Below are 18,342 nucleotides of genomic sequence, written 5' to 3' on the forward strand. Positions count from 1 at the left end.
TTTATTAGAGAATGAGCCGGGGCCACAGTGGGAAAGAGACAGAGAGGAGAGGCAAAGATATAGAGGCAAGATTCAGGGTGCGTGTGTGTAGCTGCCAGTAATTACCTTCCAGCATCTGAACCAATCAAGAGCCATAGAGAGAGACACACAGAGGGAGGAAGCCCATTTAGATTCTCAGTCTCATCCCAGACTGAGAGAGAGAGACAGTGTGTTTATTGAATCAGAGTCAGAGAGAAGGAACGGAAGTGTTTTCTTTGGAGCGACACAGCTCATCCTCCCTCATATTTTGCCGAGTCGTGCTGGGTGAAAACAGATGGACAAGATGAACCACAGCTCAGCTGAGGCAGAGGCTGAAACCATAGAACCACTGCGTTTCCTCAGGTAGGCACCTGCTCTTTGCTGTTGCTCGTCTCTCTCGCCGTCTCACTCACGTTCAGCTCCTCTGCTTCTTCTCGTCTGATGATTTGAACTGTTCTTTCTCCGCGCTGCTCTTCCATTCTGTTCATTTTACGGTCACACCAATCCATGGGACTGCTCTAAAATCCATGCGAGAAAGAGATAGACAGTGGCGGGCAGAACTAGAGAGGAGAGACATCCCCATCTTCTTGTAGAACCAAAGAGAAGTCTTCACATGAGACTTAGATAGATAGAGTGCATTCATCCTGAAGTCTGTTTGGAGTAGAAACCTCTTGAAAGGAAAACAGAGGGAATAATAAGAGACATATCAATTATTTAATTTGAGTTGCTCGCCGATTGCCTAATGAATACCATTACTGATGATAGTAAGGGTGATGATGATGATGATGGCAATGACAATGGTGCCTGCAGAAACGTCTTGGTGCGCCCCAAGAAACTCCTACTCTGCTTTGGCAGTCTTTGATTTTCCTTGTTGCTCTTTTCCACTCCGCTGAAGCCTCAAATTGAATTAGAAATGCCAGCGCTATTGAACACGGGGACCCATGTTTCATTCGCCACTATCAGGCTACATATTACCAAACCAAGCCAAGCATCTTATGATTCAATATCTTTGTGTACGAGATGTGTAATCAGATTGTTATGCAATCGAGGGTTAGTGAAATGTGTTTGTCCCCCTGGCTGACTCTGAAGCGTCGCTTTCAGAGTGACAGAAAGAGAGTTAGAATCTCTCACACAGTAACACCAACACAGCACATGCACTGATTTAAAAAGATTTAAAACGACAGACTGTAGTCCTGATATAAACACAAAGTAAACGGCCTCTAGTTGTCATGGTTAAACTTGTGACACAAAAAATGCAGCTCAAATCAGAACACGGAGCTTATTCCCCCCGAAGCAAAAGCTAAAATAAAACGTCTCATAAGAAGCAAAGAAAGCTGAGCAGACAACAATAAAACCCATACTTATGAGAGAGAAAAACCCACAGCCCATTTAGCTTTTTGTTTAAGTGAGCAGGAACAATGTTTTTAATAGCTTTATACTGGTGGAAAGGTCATGTAAGGCAGTACAGGCTCCGTAAATGAGTCTGTCTGTTGGGGAGCACTACTACATATGTGGAAAAAGTTGTATAAAGCCCTCTGTGGTTCCAGAGGGAGCAGTGTGAAGTCTGATAAATTGCCTCAAGTGATGTCATGTGAGTCGACGTCAGCTGGATCTGAAGGGGGTGCTCAGTTAGAAAGAGGTGAGGCCACCAGACCTCCGTAGCCTGATCCTCTTCTCTGCTTGAGGCTTGTGGCTCGAGGCTACATTAGCACAAGGCATCCGAATCTTCAGCTGAGCTGTCAGTGGTTGTGTTGGATTAATGGAGACACTTGGTTTTACAAGAAAAAAAGACTGTATGGACTAAATCTCTGGCTGTGCAGCATGGACTTTGATGTTTTTTTTTACTGTCTGATATGAGTCTGACGATGTTATGGCAGTGTAATGCTAAATGAGTGGATTACTCCTTTAACATTTTGTGTATCTCCCATATTTGATTGACCAGATGCCTGTGCAATACTACGGTTATGAAGCCATGCACACACAGACAGCAGTATACTGTAACAAACCATGTCAAAGGATTGTTATACCCTAAAGTGTGATTACAGGATTAGAGTGTGAGTCCCTGACCGATTTGTGGCCTCCCTGTCTTTGTCTCTGGTTAATCTACCATAAATTGGGAATGTAGCCACTAAGGAAGAGACATTGCTGTTGCTTTTCTTCCTTCAGTCCAGTTCAAATAGGATGATGCGGCTAAACAGATGGTTTATTCTTTTTCTTTTGATCATTTGTCTGTATACATCACTCTGTGAGCCCAGGATTGATTTTACAATATGGGTCTTCATATGGTGACATCTTCATATAGTATCCTGTATCTCCTCTGTGACTCATGCACTACCACTCAGAGTCATCGTCAATGATTTAACTGCTGCAAACTCCTGACGCCCATACAGTCACCGTCTCTGTTATGCATGTCAATCAGTGCATGTGCCTATATGTTGAATCTATTCTGGGAGCTTTTTTCATTCTCCTCTATGACATGTGTAATTACCCTGGCTGCATTTACATCCTTCTCCGTGTGTGTCGACATCTGAGCAGCTCAGGCTGGCAGATTAACTAACACCCAAGTGGCTTCGCCTCAGTCCTCAGACTCTCAGATCTCTGCAGCTTGAGTGGGGCTGGCCGGCAGTCAATTAAGGCAGTCAATTAACGCCGCCATATACCACTGCAGGGGCAACTGATTACACAGCCACTATTATCATCAGGCTCCATGTATGTACATGTGCTCTTTTCAAATTAACATGTGATACGTAATTCCCTCTAAAATTATATATATATATATATATATATATATTTATCTGTTACTGACAAGCAGCTGCCACAGCAACCTGTTTAATTTTAGAATAGAAAAAAACAAAAAGAAACAACAGATGGATATAATTATTGTCTAGAACAGTAAGCTCTCTGATTTATGTAAAGAACATGCATCCACAGGAGATTGTATTAGCCCGGAGACCCCCTTGTGATAAATCTGTTCAGTGTTGTGACATAATTATATAGAAATTGTAAGTAATGTATCTGCCAGAAGCTGGCAGAAACCTATTAGGTTAATGCATGAATTTCTCAATACGTGGCAATCCTGCTGTTTTAGTGAGATAATGATTGCGACTGCAGGAAGATCAAAAACCCATTCCAACCACGACTTGTCTCGTACGCCTCTGTTTTTCCAGAACAACACACATACGTATAATGCAACAAAGGTGTGCGACCAATTCTTAAGATAAAATGTAGCTCAAACCACACCTACATTAAAGCGCAGGTACTGCTGATGCACTTCAGCTGATGAGATGCCTCAGGCGGTGGATAACCTGTGAACGTTGGCAGTGGTGAGCTGGTGATGACTTCGGGTCGCCACAGTCCCTGTTTTCTGCCTATTGCTTCTGAAGGTTCCAAAGGGTAAAATGCGGAGGGCAAATTTTGGGCTTGTGTGTGTGATTTATTTAGGCAAATAAAGTTATTCTGCCTTTATCCCTAAAAGGTCAGAGCTCCCTCTTGTCTGTATCACTAGGAATCAACAGCAGCTGATGTTCTCGAACCAGCAGGAGAGAACTGAAAATATCCAAAAGAGCCGCTTTGTATTTAGAAACTGTTCTCAGTGGCAATTTTCTTCAGGAGTGACTCAACAGATAGTGTAACATCTGCCAGCCCAGCACGTCACATTTTCTTAAATCAAAGCATTCAAACTTATTTCTATAATGCTCTGCTGAGTGTAGTTAGACACTTTCCTCCCTCTGGTCTTTCTTTTTCACCCTCCGTCTCTCTCTGCTCTAGCACTGAGGTCCACCTTTGGTCTTTGGTCCACCTTTCCCCTCTTGCCCACCACACCTGAGGCCAGGGGTCAGTTGCACAGAGAAATGTTAGACTGGTCTGAGATATTTTTGTGTATCCATTCGCTGGTGTGCCTACCTGTCTATCTGAGCTGCCAGCGTGTCAAGCAGTCTTTACCTGCTCTGCCTGCAAGTCTGTCCTACCTTGGCAATAATGCATATTGGGCTTGTTGTTATTCCTGTGGCTTGTCTCCCTTCCTTCAGCTCCCTGCCACCAATTCCCTTGTTGGCAACTCCATTTGCCTGTGTGACAGTTCAGGCATGTATTTATAGGCCAAATGTAATGATTAGGACAGAGAGGTGGAGATGCAGAGCGGGAGAGATGATTTGCTACCAGTGCAGTGTTTGGCTGTAATTTTCCTCCCTCATTAAAGTCAGATTAGCTGTAAGAGTTCTCCATTTACCATGTTTGAAAGAGGACCATGTTGGGGAGAATGAGTTCGAAGGGGAGACGCGGCAGGATGAGGAGCGATGGTTGGTTTCAAGTGAATCATAGACTCTACAGGAAGTCAGCTATTTCTGATCTTTGCTTCATAAGAAACGCTGCATGGCTGCGAAGTGTGAACAAAACAGAATTAAAGATGTAACTAGACAGCTCTAAGTGCATTCATTCAAGTTGATTTAGTTAGGTACCCATCATGAGGTAGGAGCCAGATTATGGTGTTATTATGGTTTACAGCAAAATGTACCCCATGCAGTATGTGTATGGAACCAACTATCATTTAAATGAGCAAATTTTGATTGCAGAGGAAGAGATTCACTTCTACTTAAATGAAGCGGCTTACGGTGCTTGAAGGAGACGTAATGTGCTAATTTTCAGGTTGATACTTGTATTTGGGGTTCTTACTGGAACACATTACCTGTTGTAATGTTAAAAAAACTCTTATTATTTTCCCTCATACTGTGCATACTGCACACTGCTCTGTTTTTCACCCTCTCTCTTTACGCTTCATTTTAGCTCCTGTCTCTTCACAAAACCCCCAGTCTAATCTGATTGGATTTATGCACAGCACAGAAAAAAACACACCATACACTTTTGAGCGTACAGCCAATCATAATGTCATAGTGTGTAATGTCATCTGTAAATGCAGATCTGGCAGGCCGACCACATCTGGTAGCTACACTGGTAATAAGACATGCAAACAGCTCTATGTAGCTAAATGCTAATGTCAGCATACTGACATGTTCAAAATGACATTACTAGCATGTTGATATTCAGCAGGTATAATATGTATCAAGGTCATCATCTTAGTACAACATTTCATGACAATGCATTGAGTAGACATATTCCTGTCTGGACCAATGTGGTGGGCTCACCAACCAACATTGTTATTTCTAGAGCCATGCTGTCAGTGTGGCTAAAAAAGTGAATGCACATAAATTGTTCGACAGCAGCTCACAGGCTAATGGGAAATATGAAAATGAAAGAAAAATGCAGCTAGTTTTTCATGAATTCACCAGTTATGTGGTGAGGCTGAGCTCTCTTTCTCCTGATGTTTCACAGCTCTCGTTTTCACTTGCCTGACCACCCCAAAGCAGAAAAAGCCCTTTTGATTCAGGTCTAAATTAGCCTCCAGGCAGCAGCCGTTGTTAATGAAGAACACAAGAGAGCAATTTGAGGAAGCCAAAGCCAAGACTCCTTCATTAGGGCCACATTGTGAATTATTTAAGAGATTTCAGTAGATATTAGGGGACATGAGAGAGAAAACACTGCCTTCGGTGCTCTGGTTTGTTTTACAGAACATTTACAATGACAGATTCAGGAAAAAAAACCTCTACCTCCACTAATGTTCCTTTAGCACAAGTTGGTTTGAGGAGAGATGAGAGCAGAGTGAAAAGGTCAAACACGTGCCGCAGATTGAAATGACGGGATGAGTTTGGTCTGTTTATCTTCACTGCTCAGTCTGACAAGCCGTATACAATAACTTGTCCTTCAAACAGCGGCAGTTGCACATGGAACGTGTGTGTGTGTGTGTGTGTGTGTGTACATTAGGGCGAATGAGATGGAGAGGGCAAGACGCGTATGATTCCTTTTTCTGCAGAGATGATTGAAGTCATTTGTGCTTTAAATTGGGAAGATGTAATGGCGTCAGGATGTGGCAATTATTTAGTAACTTTTATGTCACCTGTGTATGACTCTCACGTTGTGAAGATGTGTGTGTGTGTGTGTGTGTGTGTTTAAGTGTGTGCTTGTGTGTATGTTAGTGTAATGGGGAATGAGCATATAGGGACACATTGTGATGTGCAAGCTCTAATCAGTCTCTTCTCTCCTTCACAGCCCTGACAACTGTTGGCTCTACATTGGCCCAGATAACGATGACTGAGCTAGAGAAAGACTGTGTGTATGTGTGTGTGTGTAGGCACAGGAGCAAACTTTAATGGTTAGTCTCTGCCTCCATATCTCTCTCTCCACTAAATAAAAGGCAGCTAAGTACGTCATGTCCTTGAAAAATTGACCTTCAGAAAAAAAAAATCCCTGTCCTCCTTATCCTCCCACAATAGGTGTCTCTCCCCTCATCTCTTCCCTCTGTCTCTAACGCACACACACACACACACACACACACACACACACAAAAAATGGGGGTGGTCACAGTGGAGGTCTGCTCAGGGGAGTTCACAGTCCTTTGAGGCGTCTTCTAACGTAAAAAAGAGTGCTCGTCTTATTCCTGTCATTTAGACCGAAACAATTACAGGCTTGTGTCACATAAACTCCAACTATACGTCACGTTAAAGTGTGCATGTATAGAGTGGTTGTGAGGGTTTGCATGTGTTTATGCATTAATGTGTGTCAGACTGATTTGACAGGACTGGATTGAGCAGCGGTGCTTCTTTGGTGGCAGCTGAATGTGCTCAAGCGTAGCGTCTGATGAGAACCTTTCACTGAAATGTCTCCAGGCCCCTCACTGCTAAATTCTCATCAAATACGCACCTACACACAGAGGAGCGAAAGAATGAGGCTGCCTGGAATAGCCTGTTTGTCAAAGTAAAAATCTATACTGTGGTTTAGGGCTACAATACAAGTGAGCAGATGTTTGAATGTCCTTTCGCTGCAACACAGGAATTTTTTGAGTTTGTTGGCACATTAATTTAGAATTGTGAGTACGATGTGTGACAGGGCCTTTGTGCATCATGCGGAGGGTGATTTAGTTTCTACTTTCATATCACTTCGCCTTTTCTAAGGTATAAAGGTAGTCAAAACATCCACTAATGAGAAAGGCTTTCATTTGTCTCTGTGAAACAGAGCGCCAGGCTATTATTAGAGAAAGACCATTATTTCCTCTGACAGGTTCACAGTCTGCCTCAATTAACTACTGTTAATTAAACTTTTGCGCTGCTTAAAGATGATCTTTTTCTATGATATTTTGGTAGTTTTGATGTCGCTGGTGATCGTTAGCCTTCCTCTGCTTAATGAGCGGCATCTTTTCCACTCGACTTTTATTTTTGACCAGCCTGTTCACACCCACCGCTTTCACACACACATATTTCCTTCTGTTGTTCCCTCATGGTAAAGGCTACAGCACCTGCCTCTATTAAACGAAATACATTTTCACAACAGTTGAGTGAAAAATGTTGATACCTGGCTACAAACATCCTCCTTTTTTTCATCCTTATTTTTTTCAGAGCTGCTTCACGGTTCCATTTTGACCTGTTGCGAGTACACACAGTTTTAAATTACATTACACTGGAGGAGTGTGATGCACCCGTTGGATGCATTCATCTCTGTTTTTGCTTTGGTTTTGTTGGTTTGGCTGAGCTGCTGTCAGCCTGCCTCATCATCTAGCTGCTCGTGTTTCCTGCCATTGATTTTATTTGCTCACAAGATCTCAGCAATGAAATTAGTGAAGGAAATGAAGGACGAACGACAGACACGACGGCCCCATAAATAAAAATAGGATGCATGTTTTAAAAACAAAATATTTCCTTTACACAGCCTCCATCATCACAACTGCTGTGTGTGGCTGTACAGTACGTTACATATATTACCACAGCTGCAGATAGATACCCAAGACTGGATGTGAGTAACCAAGGCACAGCAAGTGTAAATGGATGGAGTTGTGTGTGTGTGTGTTTGTTTTTATGCCTGGATCATATTTATGCAGGCTTTAATGTGTGCAGACAGGATGCATTGTCATCGTGGGTGAGCGTTTGCTGGATATTTTGTTTACCGAGCTACATTTAGAAACCTGACAGGCATGAAAGAGCGAAGAAAAGACAGAGGGATTAAGGCAGCGTGTATCGCTGTGTGTCTGTGCGTAGGTGGTTTTGCTATTTGGGATTTTGAAAAATAGGTATTGTTGCCATCGTCCATAGCATCAATAAGGGTCATATTTAAACAAGAACACGAGCTGGCTCTACTGTTCCTCCAGACATTCAGATCTCATCACACTCTCTATTACAGACTCAAGCTTAGTCTGCTTTATGTGTGAATAATTCAAAAAACTGAATTTTATTTATTCCTTTCCTTTTGCTGTTGTTGTTTTCAGCGGACGATATTGTTATTATCAAAGGAGGTTTGCTGCAAATGAAGAGAGAGATCTCAAGCAACTGTCTTTGTTGTGTGGCTCAATAGAAAATAATCTTCGATGTCATGCCTCTGAAAAAGTCATTAGGGCCTTATATCCAGCTTGAGCCCCTGTCTTGTTTTGCATTATTGATTTCAAGGGTGGCATGACGTGAGGAATTGATTATTATAATTGCTCATTGGCTTTGTTCTCAAACTCCGGCTGAGCTGTGTACACATGTGCCCAAGCATTTGTTTTTGAGAGGCTTTGGGAGGGGGGAATAATACATATTAATCTTCTCAAGAGACCACTGACGGAACAGTCAGTCGGACAGATTTATGTAGCCTGAAGATTCATTTATTCTGAGATTCCCATTGTGGTTGTCTGTCAGGCATCTTAAATCATCTGATATTTACCCGGTGACAATTTCCCTCTTTGAGTCCTTCAAATAGGTCACGAGTAAACGTTATATCAAGAGTTCTGGAAAATTTTTGTCTCCATTTTCTGATCTTGGGCTAATATTTGCCACCAATCCATCGCCACAGTGTCGTCTATTCTGTCAGTCTGTCATTTTTCCTGCTTGCCGCTAATTTACCTGCCATTTCAGATTCTGTCAGTCCCAATCATGCTAGCAGCTGCCCTCAGTGTGCCCCTCCAGTTCCACTCACCTGATCCCCACATCCACCCACGCACCTGCTCCTATATCCCAATTACCCCTCTAGTATATGTCCCTGTGTGGGAGACTGTTGGTGGACCACTATGACCTACAAGGTGAGGGTTTCCCGTCTGACAGAAACAGCCAACATGACAGTACGCTACCTTTCAGAGGCCATCCTAGCTAGTCTACTTGTACTGGAGAAGAAGATAAATACTGAAGACATGTTGAGCGCAGGTGTCCTTCTGTTCACCTTCTTCTCGTCTGTTCCTTCTGAAATGTGCCCATTGTGACGTATAAAACAAAAATCAACAACATAGTCAAACCCATAGTCAGTGTGGTGTGTTAGTATGCATCTTGCTTTAAAGATTATTACAGAGACCAACACCAAATCAGATTGTCAGACTGTTGTCAGACGAATCATGACAGTAGAAGCTGGTCTGTGTGGTTTGTGAACTAAAAAGTCATATATACTGAAACTAGACATCTGGTCCTTTGGTCACATGACCCTTGCCATGCAGAGTGTAGCAGCCCATCGAGATCATCTATTGAGCCACCCAGGCCACTGTCTCAGCCTGTTTACCTGTTTCTGCCTACACCTTTAGGTTTTTTTTTACCCTTGACTGTCTTTCTTGATTTTCACCTGCCAGTTTATGTCCCTTTGGACTTGCTTTAGATGTGAATCAAATCTAAAGGTACTAAAGGTTGCTGGCCTTTGGTACTTTGTCTTTACTCAATTTGTGTGAGTCCTGCTTCCCTGCGCCATCCTACACAGAAACACTGACTAACAGACATCTCAGTTTCAGCTATGAGATTTCTGAATTTTGTTTTGCTTTATTTTTTCTCTCTATCTTTTACTTTAGATTCCATTAATTACTTGAATGCGGTGCAATCCGCTCTTTAACAACAGACATAATTGTTCTAAAAGATCTGTACCTCCTTTTACAACATACCTTTTAATTTCTACCCCTTCAGCATATTTCTTCTGAACCCTGTGGGCGACTTGCTGACAGGGGTCAGCTATTCTGAGTGTTCTCTTGGTGACAGAATGGGAGCGATGCCTACTAGCAGCTCTCCTTATGTGCTCTCTACTGGAAAATCTATGTGGAGAGATGAAGAAAGATGCTGATAGACCAAAACAGAGGGAGGAGAGAGAAGGGGAAAGAAGGAGAACTGATAATAAGATGGAGTAAGATGGGAGTAGTGTGTTAGCAGTCACTTTCTGTCAGCTATTACCACTTGTCATCAATTTTGTGGCAGTTGCCATAGAAACCAACCCCAGCTACACCCCGGTGGAGAGATGTTTGCTGGGTGACTGACACATGCACAGGTGATCTGTTTGTTAAAGAATGAGGCGATCAAGTTAAATCTGTCGGTTTACTGACGAGGTTTTTCGTCACAAGATGCTGCATTTTTTTCTGTGCTTGTTTGTGCTGAAATTGTATTCTCAAGATTTTCTCTGTTCAGCAGCTTAACGAGTACGTGATTGAAAATGAAAATGAAAATGAATTGGCAGAAAAAGAAGGAGAGACAGAAGAAACTGTCTGTGAAAAGAGACTGTGAAAGCACGAGGATGAATTGTTAAATACTGCAAATTCTCAATTGTTGGGTATAGTCTGCCAATGCATTTGTGCCCTTGTGAGTGTAGGTATTTTGTCAGGTATTTTGCTTCGAGCTGTGTCTTTTTCTGGCACTCGTAATGACACGATTGGTGGAGGTGTGGGGGAATTCTTGCCTCCTTTATGCTTTTGACAGACAGCCTCCCAGGTGGACGGTGGGCCAGCGGGTTAATGGTGATGCTGTGAGAGGCATGCAGTGAAAAAGGCAGCAACCTGGAGAGCTAGACAGAGAAATCAACAGCCAGTCAACTAAATGTTGACTGGCAGAGAGAGCCGATCAAACCCCTTGAGAGGAGAGGAAGGGAGGAGGAGAGAGTAAATGAAGGAAGCACAAGCACTGCCAGATGAACAGGACCTGTGAGTTTGCCTTTTATTATTTGATTTGCAGTTGCATATATTGGATTTTCTGAGCTCACATCTATCGATCTACATCTCATTTTTTGATTCTCACAGCCAAAAATTTAATTTCTGTGTTTGCATTATCTGATATTTGCTGTAATGATAACCAGGCAGACAGAGGGGCAGGCACATGGGCTTTTTTTGGATTTCTGTCAATTCACTTTAATTAGTAAATCTAAATCAATCGTGTGGGTAATTGGGAACGCTGGAGATAGTTTATAAAGAGGCTAATTATGTTCCTCAGCAAAGTTGCCAATACTGATAGATTTGGACGGAAGGAGGAAAAAGCAGGGTGAGAATGTACCAGAACAGTTACACTTTAGTCAAGTTTCCATCCAAATTTAGTGCACATTTTAAGTGCATTTTCAGAAAACGCATTTGAAAGAATGCATGTTCCTATCCATGACTGTTAAAGCAGCAGTTGGTAACTTAAAAATATCTTTTTGTTATATTCGTTGAAACTGTATCCTGACAGTACTACATGAGAAGTCAGTTAATCTGTGAAAAAAAATCTGCTTCCTCCCAGAGCTCCTCGTGTCATTTGCTAAAAATCCACCGGGCCTGAATGAAAACAACCAATCAGGGCAGGAGGTATCTTTAGCACATTGTAAATCACTGTACGTGCACATGCTGCATAGCCGCCCCCTCCTTTGGGCCTCCTTTGCTCTCACTTAGTCAAGCTCGATAGCTTCAGCGTCTGCTTCAGGAGAAGCTTTGCAAACACTGTGGCTGAGAAACAACCCCCAGCGACGAAAGAAACATGCTATATCGAGCTATGTGGAGCGTAGTTCGTGTTTTGTTCTCACCCCAGGGACACACAGGAGGAGGAAGCACTGTGATATGTCGATTCTCAGCAGCCTGGGTGTCCACAGCAGACGTGCATTTCTCCGCCAGTCAACAGTGATGCTGTTCCTCTGCTCCTTTATAATCACACGTAAAGCGGATCTTTATCAGAAAACTCATGAATTTATAACGGCAAACATCCCCCGCCTCTTTTTTTGTTTATGCCTGTCTGTTTGCTTGAGTGTGTGTGTAACTGTGTTTGTGTGTGTGTGTTGTCTCCTTCGCTCTCTGTTTAGAGAAAACTGGCAAATATGCGGAATTTGATTAAAAAAAAACCAATCACAGATAGCAGAGATACTAACCTATTTCAAAAGAATATAGTGGATGGGCTTTTGAAATTTCATCAAAACAAATCGGCGGAATTGAAACTCAAAGTTTTGGAAGTCAAACTTTTTTTCTTCATGCTCCACTGAGCATCTTTAATAGGAATCGATGGGCCTCCAACACTGCGTAACAGTTGCCTTGTTACATTCATGGTTGTAATATTAATGAGCTTTTAATAAAGTTTAAAAAAGAAATCGAGAGCATGCCACAACAGTGTATTTTGGCCCTAATACGAATACTAAGAGTGGGTGAAGTCAACGGTTGCATAGAGAAGGATAGTAGGGTTGTGGTGCATAAAGATGAATGCATGTTTGAGAGTTTAATGGTGCAAAAACCATAGACGCAGGTCATCCTTCAGTGATCCTTCACCATATTCTCGACAGGTACACGTGTGACATAGACACAGAGAGGAGTGCACGCCTGAATGCTGGACCCCTACAGTGAGGGGATCTGGTGGCTCTGTTATGCTGTGGATGGCATTTTACTGCCATGGTCTGAATAGTTGTCCCCTTTGAGGGAAAGGTCACAGCAAACCAGTACAAAGAAGCTCTGAGTGGTCACCTTTAACCCATGATGAAACATTCCTAACGGGATGGGAGTGGTCTCCTCCAGGAAGACAATACCACCATTCATAGGGCATTTGAATGGTTTGTTGAGTATGAAAATGATGTGAATATGTTATATGCTACGGGCTACGGTCACCAGATCTCAACCCAATTGAACAGCTATGGGAGATGTTAGACGGTGCTCTCCACCACCATCATCAAAACAGAAAATGAGGAAAGTATCTTTTGGAAGACAGGTGTTAATCCCTTCAGTAGACTTGTAGAATCAATGCCAAGGCACATCAAAGCTGTTCTGGCAGCTCGCGGTGGCCCAACACCTCACTAAGACACCCTATACTGGTTTTTCCATTAATTCTGCAAACTTTATCACCATAATCATGGCCGAGCACTAATGCATTGATGCATAGATTTCGACCCACGCCTATACTGATTTGCAAGCCTGCACATGTAATCTTAGCCATATTGAATTCAAGCTATGTCTGCACCCGAATCAATGGCTTTTGTATGCATAAATATGGTCTGTTTTGCTCGCTTTTTCTTCTAGTCTGTTTTTGTTTTGACCATTTAAATGTCTAAGCTAAAGCTCTAAGCTCTTTTCTGGTGTTTGCTTTGTTCAGGGGATTGGCGAAAATTTGGCAGAAACTGTAACAATCCAGTTGGGTTTATCAGCTGTTCCAAATGTAGGCTGCTTTGATGTTGACACATTTCTCTCTTTTATTTCAACTGGCATGTTTTGGTGAATAAACACCACAAACCTTAAACAACTTGGTCTTTATTGCCACTCAGCTGGTGGATAAAGGCAGAATTATCGTCGTGCTTTGATGATGAGTTTTCAACAAACAGTTCTTTTTAGCTGTGTGTGTTTTTTTAGCTTGTGGTCTGGTAGCTTTAATATGCAACTGCTGTCTTCTTTCTTCTTTCCTAAACTTCCTTACTTTCCTGACTAAGTTTCACAAGGACGTGGAAAAAAAAAAAGTTTTTGAAGCAGCCGTAGTTAAATAAAGTTCCTCTTTCCATTTAATTTCCTTCCACAGCACGATCAAGGTGGAGGTTAATGAGATTAGGCTGATTTAATAATCATCTTCCATTCAGTTATGCATAAGAAACCTAAAAGTACTGCTGTTTTTGCTATCACTAAAAGGGTCACTAACTTCAGACGGTGCATAATTGCCTTGACCAATAGTGACTGTTGGTTGGCGATAAAGATTTTGTTGGTGGGGCTGTGCTGTATCTAGCCTATTGCAACGCAACCTGCAATTAAGATCTAAAAAGATTATTACATTATAAATGGGATATAATAGCTTAATTCTGACAGCAGTGGGCGCGGTCATGATTTTCACTGTGGTTTTCAATAATGTTTCCATCATGCTGGAGTGACGTGAATGAAAATATATGAATAAAAACTAATGGCCCGTTGCCATAATCATAGCCACTTGGTTATACTGGTACAAGCTGGTGGAGCCAAAAAGAGCTGATGAAGGTGTTTGTGTGGGCAGCAGTGACAGAAGCGGGCTTTGTGTGACGACTCCTCCTCCACATCACACCTCTGCAGCGTGCAGCTCACACATCAATACCCCCTTCCCCTCCTCCTGCTGTTGCTCTTTCACCCCCTAATCATTGCAGAGGGAGGTGAGGAAGATTGACTGTGCGCGCACATGTGCACGCTCACATAAAGCCCCTTGTGTATGTCCCAAGAGTGACACAGAAATCCAACAACTCACATACACCGCACCCTGCCAGGCTCCCCAGGCTGCACAGCTTGTGTGACATTCTGCTCCTAATGTATGGGAAATGCCACATGTGCATACATTACAGCTAAGCCTGTCAGTGCAAAAGCCGTTGATAGAATAAGAATAAGACCGACTTTAGCCTGAGGTTACATCTGCACACTTGGACCTTTAACAGGCAAACTAAGGATGATGACAAGGGCAAATGGTATTTCATGTACATTTGTGAGGTCGTGGGGGTGTTACATGTGTACGGAGATTGTGCGTCAGTACACAACACCATGCCACAGGGTCCGGCTAATTGCTTGAGTGAAACAAAACTGGACAACTAGAGGAGTTTCATGTTAGCACGACTGACTCACATCTGCCTCATCTTCTCAAAGTGGATGTCAGGCTCTCCTGTTTTGTCCAGGTTCATCTGAACGCCTGGCTGCTCTGCTCCCATTAGAGCCAACCCGCTGGAGTATTCCTCTCTCGCTCCTCAGCCATATCATCAACTCCCTCGTCATCATTATTATTTTTATTAAAAGAGTCTCTGAAGAATATTCTTCCTTCATCATCTCTGCCATCAGCCTTGGTCTCTTTGCACCTCTCACACATTTCTCCCTGCCACCTGCCACCCAAGTGTTGTAAACACACCCACACGTGCGCCCACGCACATGCACATATGCAGGCATACACACACACACACACACACATACACACACACACACACACATGCCAGCGTAGCTGTGAAAGGTCGGCCGAATGCCACTTTCAATGCGATGGCTCTCTGGTCCCTCTCATGGTTTCCCCTACTGCTGTGCTCATCAATTATACACATCCGGCACATTGTGTGTGTGTGTGTGTGTGTGTGTGTGTGTGTGTGTGTGGGCAGGTGCTCTTGTGTGGGGATGCAGTTGTGTCAGAAACAAAACCTCTCTTGGTGTGAAGGCTTCTGGCCAAATATGAGGGTAGGAGACGCTGAGAGACAGTGGCAGTGTGGGTTTGAGGTTCACTTTCTCATTAATATGCTCTGAGCTGTTTATGTGCTGCACGTGTCCTGTATCTAATTGTCCTTCAGCTGACCCACCTGCCTTTTGCTCATGAAACAGTCTGTATACTTTACCCAGTGAAAGAGAAATGATTCAGGAGAGATGGGACTGTATCCCACATTTACATATGGCAAAGAAGCACACACACACACACACACACACACACACATCATTTTCCTTTCTGTCCTCCCCTGGCTTTGACAGGGCATTCACTCCGCTTCCCTTTTATTGACAGTGCTACAGAAAAGAACCATAAAAAGTGCGAGCACGAGGGGACACTTGTTGAAAAAAAGAAATACCAAGGTTTTTTCTACAGAATCACCCAAGCTACACCCTGAACATCAGACAGGCCATCATCCTCACTTGCCACATTTTAGAGATGTTTTTGTGTCCTTCTGGAGAACAGTCTAACTACAGATGACCCTTTTAAAGCCAGAACATGCACATTATGGAGGCCCATATTTTGACGTATTTGGCTTTTAGAAGAGAACAGAATAGAAGAGAAGCACCAGTCCATAACCACTCGCAGAGTTGACAGAATGACAGAGGACACTCAGACCTCCTGGTGAGAGACTCTCTGTGTGTCTTTTATTTCATAGCTGAAACTGCGCTGCTGCCCTCTGAAGGGAGAAAACTGGCAGGGGAGACGCTGCACAGAGGGACGAGCCCTGCAGGTTCATAACACCTCAGCCTCACCCTCGGCTCTCTCTGTGTTTGGCTCAGGACAAAACAACATTGCATGTACAGTAGATGTAAACACCTTATTTGCAATCAGTAGTTCTTAACATCAAATGTCCTGCTCTGTCGAAGAAAAGTCAGCAAATATCAATATGTCTCTCAAGGTGCTTATTTTAGATCTGACTGACAGCCTTTTCAAGTCCAAATCTCTAAGAATGAAAGACGGTGGTCGGATCTGATTTGCCACCTTGGAGAAATATTCCGAACTTCTGCTTGTGTAGAGAAAATTAGTTTCTGCTGTAGCTGGTATTTGTAGTTGTCTTTGCCTGGTCTTAAACCTGCAGTAACATATCATCCTTTTAAAGTTGCTTATCTACGTATGGAGCGACATTAGCATTCATTTGGAGTCACATTTCTGGCCACCGGGACTGAATGTTGTCTGGTATTCACTCTTCTCTTCAGTGGCGGACTGAGAAGCAGGGAAAAAACATAAAGAGGGCACCAGCTGCATGTAGTGGGGCACCTATATGTCATGTGTCGTGGTTTCTCCATTGTTATATATATAATTTCTATTTCTTAATTTGTTTTCTATTTCTTTCTTTCTTTATTTCATTCATTTTCTATCAATATTAAACTTTTTAATCATAGGGGCCACCCAAGAATCAGCATCAGTATTATCCTGCTCTTATCTAACTATGTTCAACATATTCAATAACAGGAAAATCAACCCCCCAAACTGATGACTGATTCTTGTGGTATTTTACCCATAGCTCCCTTTTATGCAGTGACTGATATGGATGAAGAGAATTGAAAACCCTTACATGCAATACTAATAAATTGCCAGGGTATAATTAATTAGTGTACATGTTGTTGGATGTTATTACTGTTATTATTATTATCATTATCATTATTATATGATTCAGCTCCTCACTCTGTGTGTACATGTTGTTGTATATATTGTATTATTATTATAATTATAATTATATAATACATCTCCTCATTCTGAGTGTACATGTTGTTATATATTATTGTTGGTAGTAGTAGTAGTAGTAGTATTAGTATTATATAGCACATCTCCTCACTCTGAAGGTACACGTTGTTATATATTATTATTATTAGTAGTGGTATTATTTGTATCATTATTATTATTATAATATGGTACAGCTCCTCACCCTGAGTGTACATGTTGTTATATGTTATTGTTGGTAGTAGTAGTAGTGGTAGTAGTATTATTGGTATTATATAGTACAGCGCCTTACTATGGTTGTGCATGTTGTTATATATTTTTATTAGTAGTAGTATTATTAGTAGTGGTATTATTGTTATTATTATTATTATTATTATTATTATTATTATTATTATTATTATTATTATTATTATTATTATAAGACTCTGGACTCACCTGATGCAGTAATTTACCTCTGTGTAATAATTTGTAATAATAATTTTTAATACATCTTTTTTTATTCATACTTTTATATATTTATATTTTACTTTACTTTTTACTTATTATTCTTATTCTTATTCTTTTGGAGCTGTGTGTAACAAAAAGCAATTTCCCCCTGGGAATTATTGAAGTAATTCTGATTCTGATTCTGATTCTGATTAAGTATGATAATAAAATCCTTTTAAAGAAGCCAGGTTTCAGGCCTGATCAGCAGGATATTGAAAGTTAGAATTAATTAGCTTTATTTTAGCAACATGGCATATCTTGAAATTGCGGCACCAAGAGTTTCCAGTGTTGGTTATTTGCATGTGTACTCTGTGTCCTTCTCTTATTTTTTTTTTATATCCAGTCTCCCACCACATTTGTCCTCCTGATATATTTCCCCCTTCTCTCTTACACTGTGTCCTGTAACTAACCAGCCGTGACATTTGGAGCCAAATGGATGTAAAAGCTGTCGACAGAGGCCTCCTGGGATTGTAGACTGACCTAAAATACAGCTAACATCATGTTATTCACTTCTACCTGGTTTCACTGGCCCTGTCAGTTCCCAGTCAACACCAGCCACATAATGATAGATCACTGACACTGATTACACACTGTCTCACGCTGCCACACTAAAGCAGCGTAGTCTTACTTTGCAACCTGCGAGAAAAGTATTTATTTAGCCACATGCGGCAAAGAAGGAAGATTGTCCTCTTCGTGGCAG

The 18,342-nt window shown here is 42.0% G+C and overlaps 1 protein-coding gene across 1 annotated transcript in view; it reads left to right on the forward strand.

The window, feature by feature from the left end:
- Positions 1-205: 205 nt before the first annotated feature.
- yjefn3 (YjeF N-terminal domain containing 3) overlaps positions 206-18,342 on the forward strand; it is a 42,736-nt gene continuing 24,599 nt past the window's right edge. Inside the window, exon 1 of the mRNA XM_070832336.1 lies at positions 206-381. Coding sequence (XP_070688437.1) covers positions 314-381 — 68 coding nt within the window. The 5' untranslated portion in view covers positions 206-313. The remainder of the gene's footprint in view (positions 382-18,342) is intronic.

This window comes from Pempheris klunzingeri, chromosome 6 (assembly GCF_042242105.1).
Source record: "Pempheris klunzingeri isolate RE-2024b chromosome 6, fPemKlu1.hap1, whole genome shotgun sequence".
NCBI classification, from domain to species: domain Eukaryota; kingdom Metazoa; phylum Chordata; class Actinopteri; order Acropomatiformes; family Pempheridae; genus Pempheris; species Pempheris klunzingeri.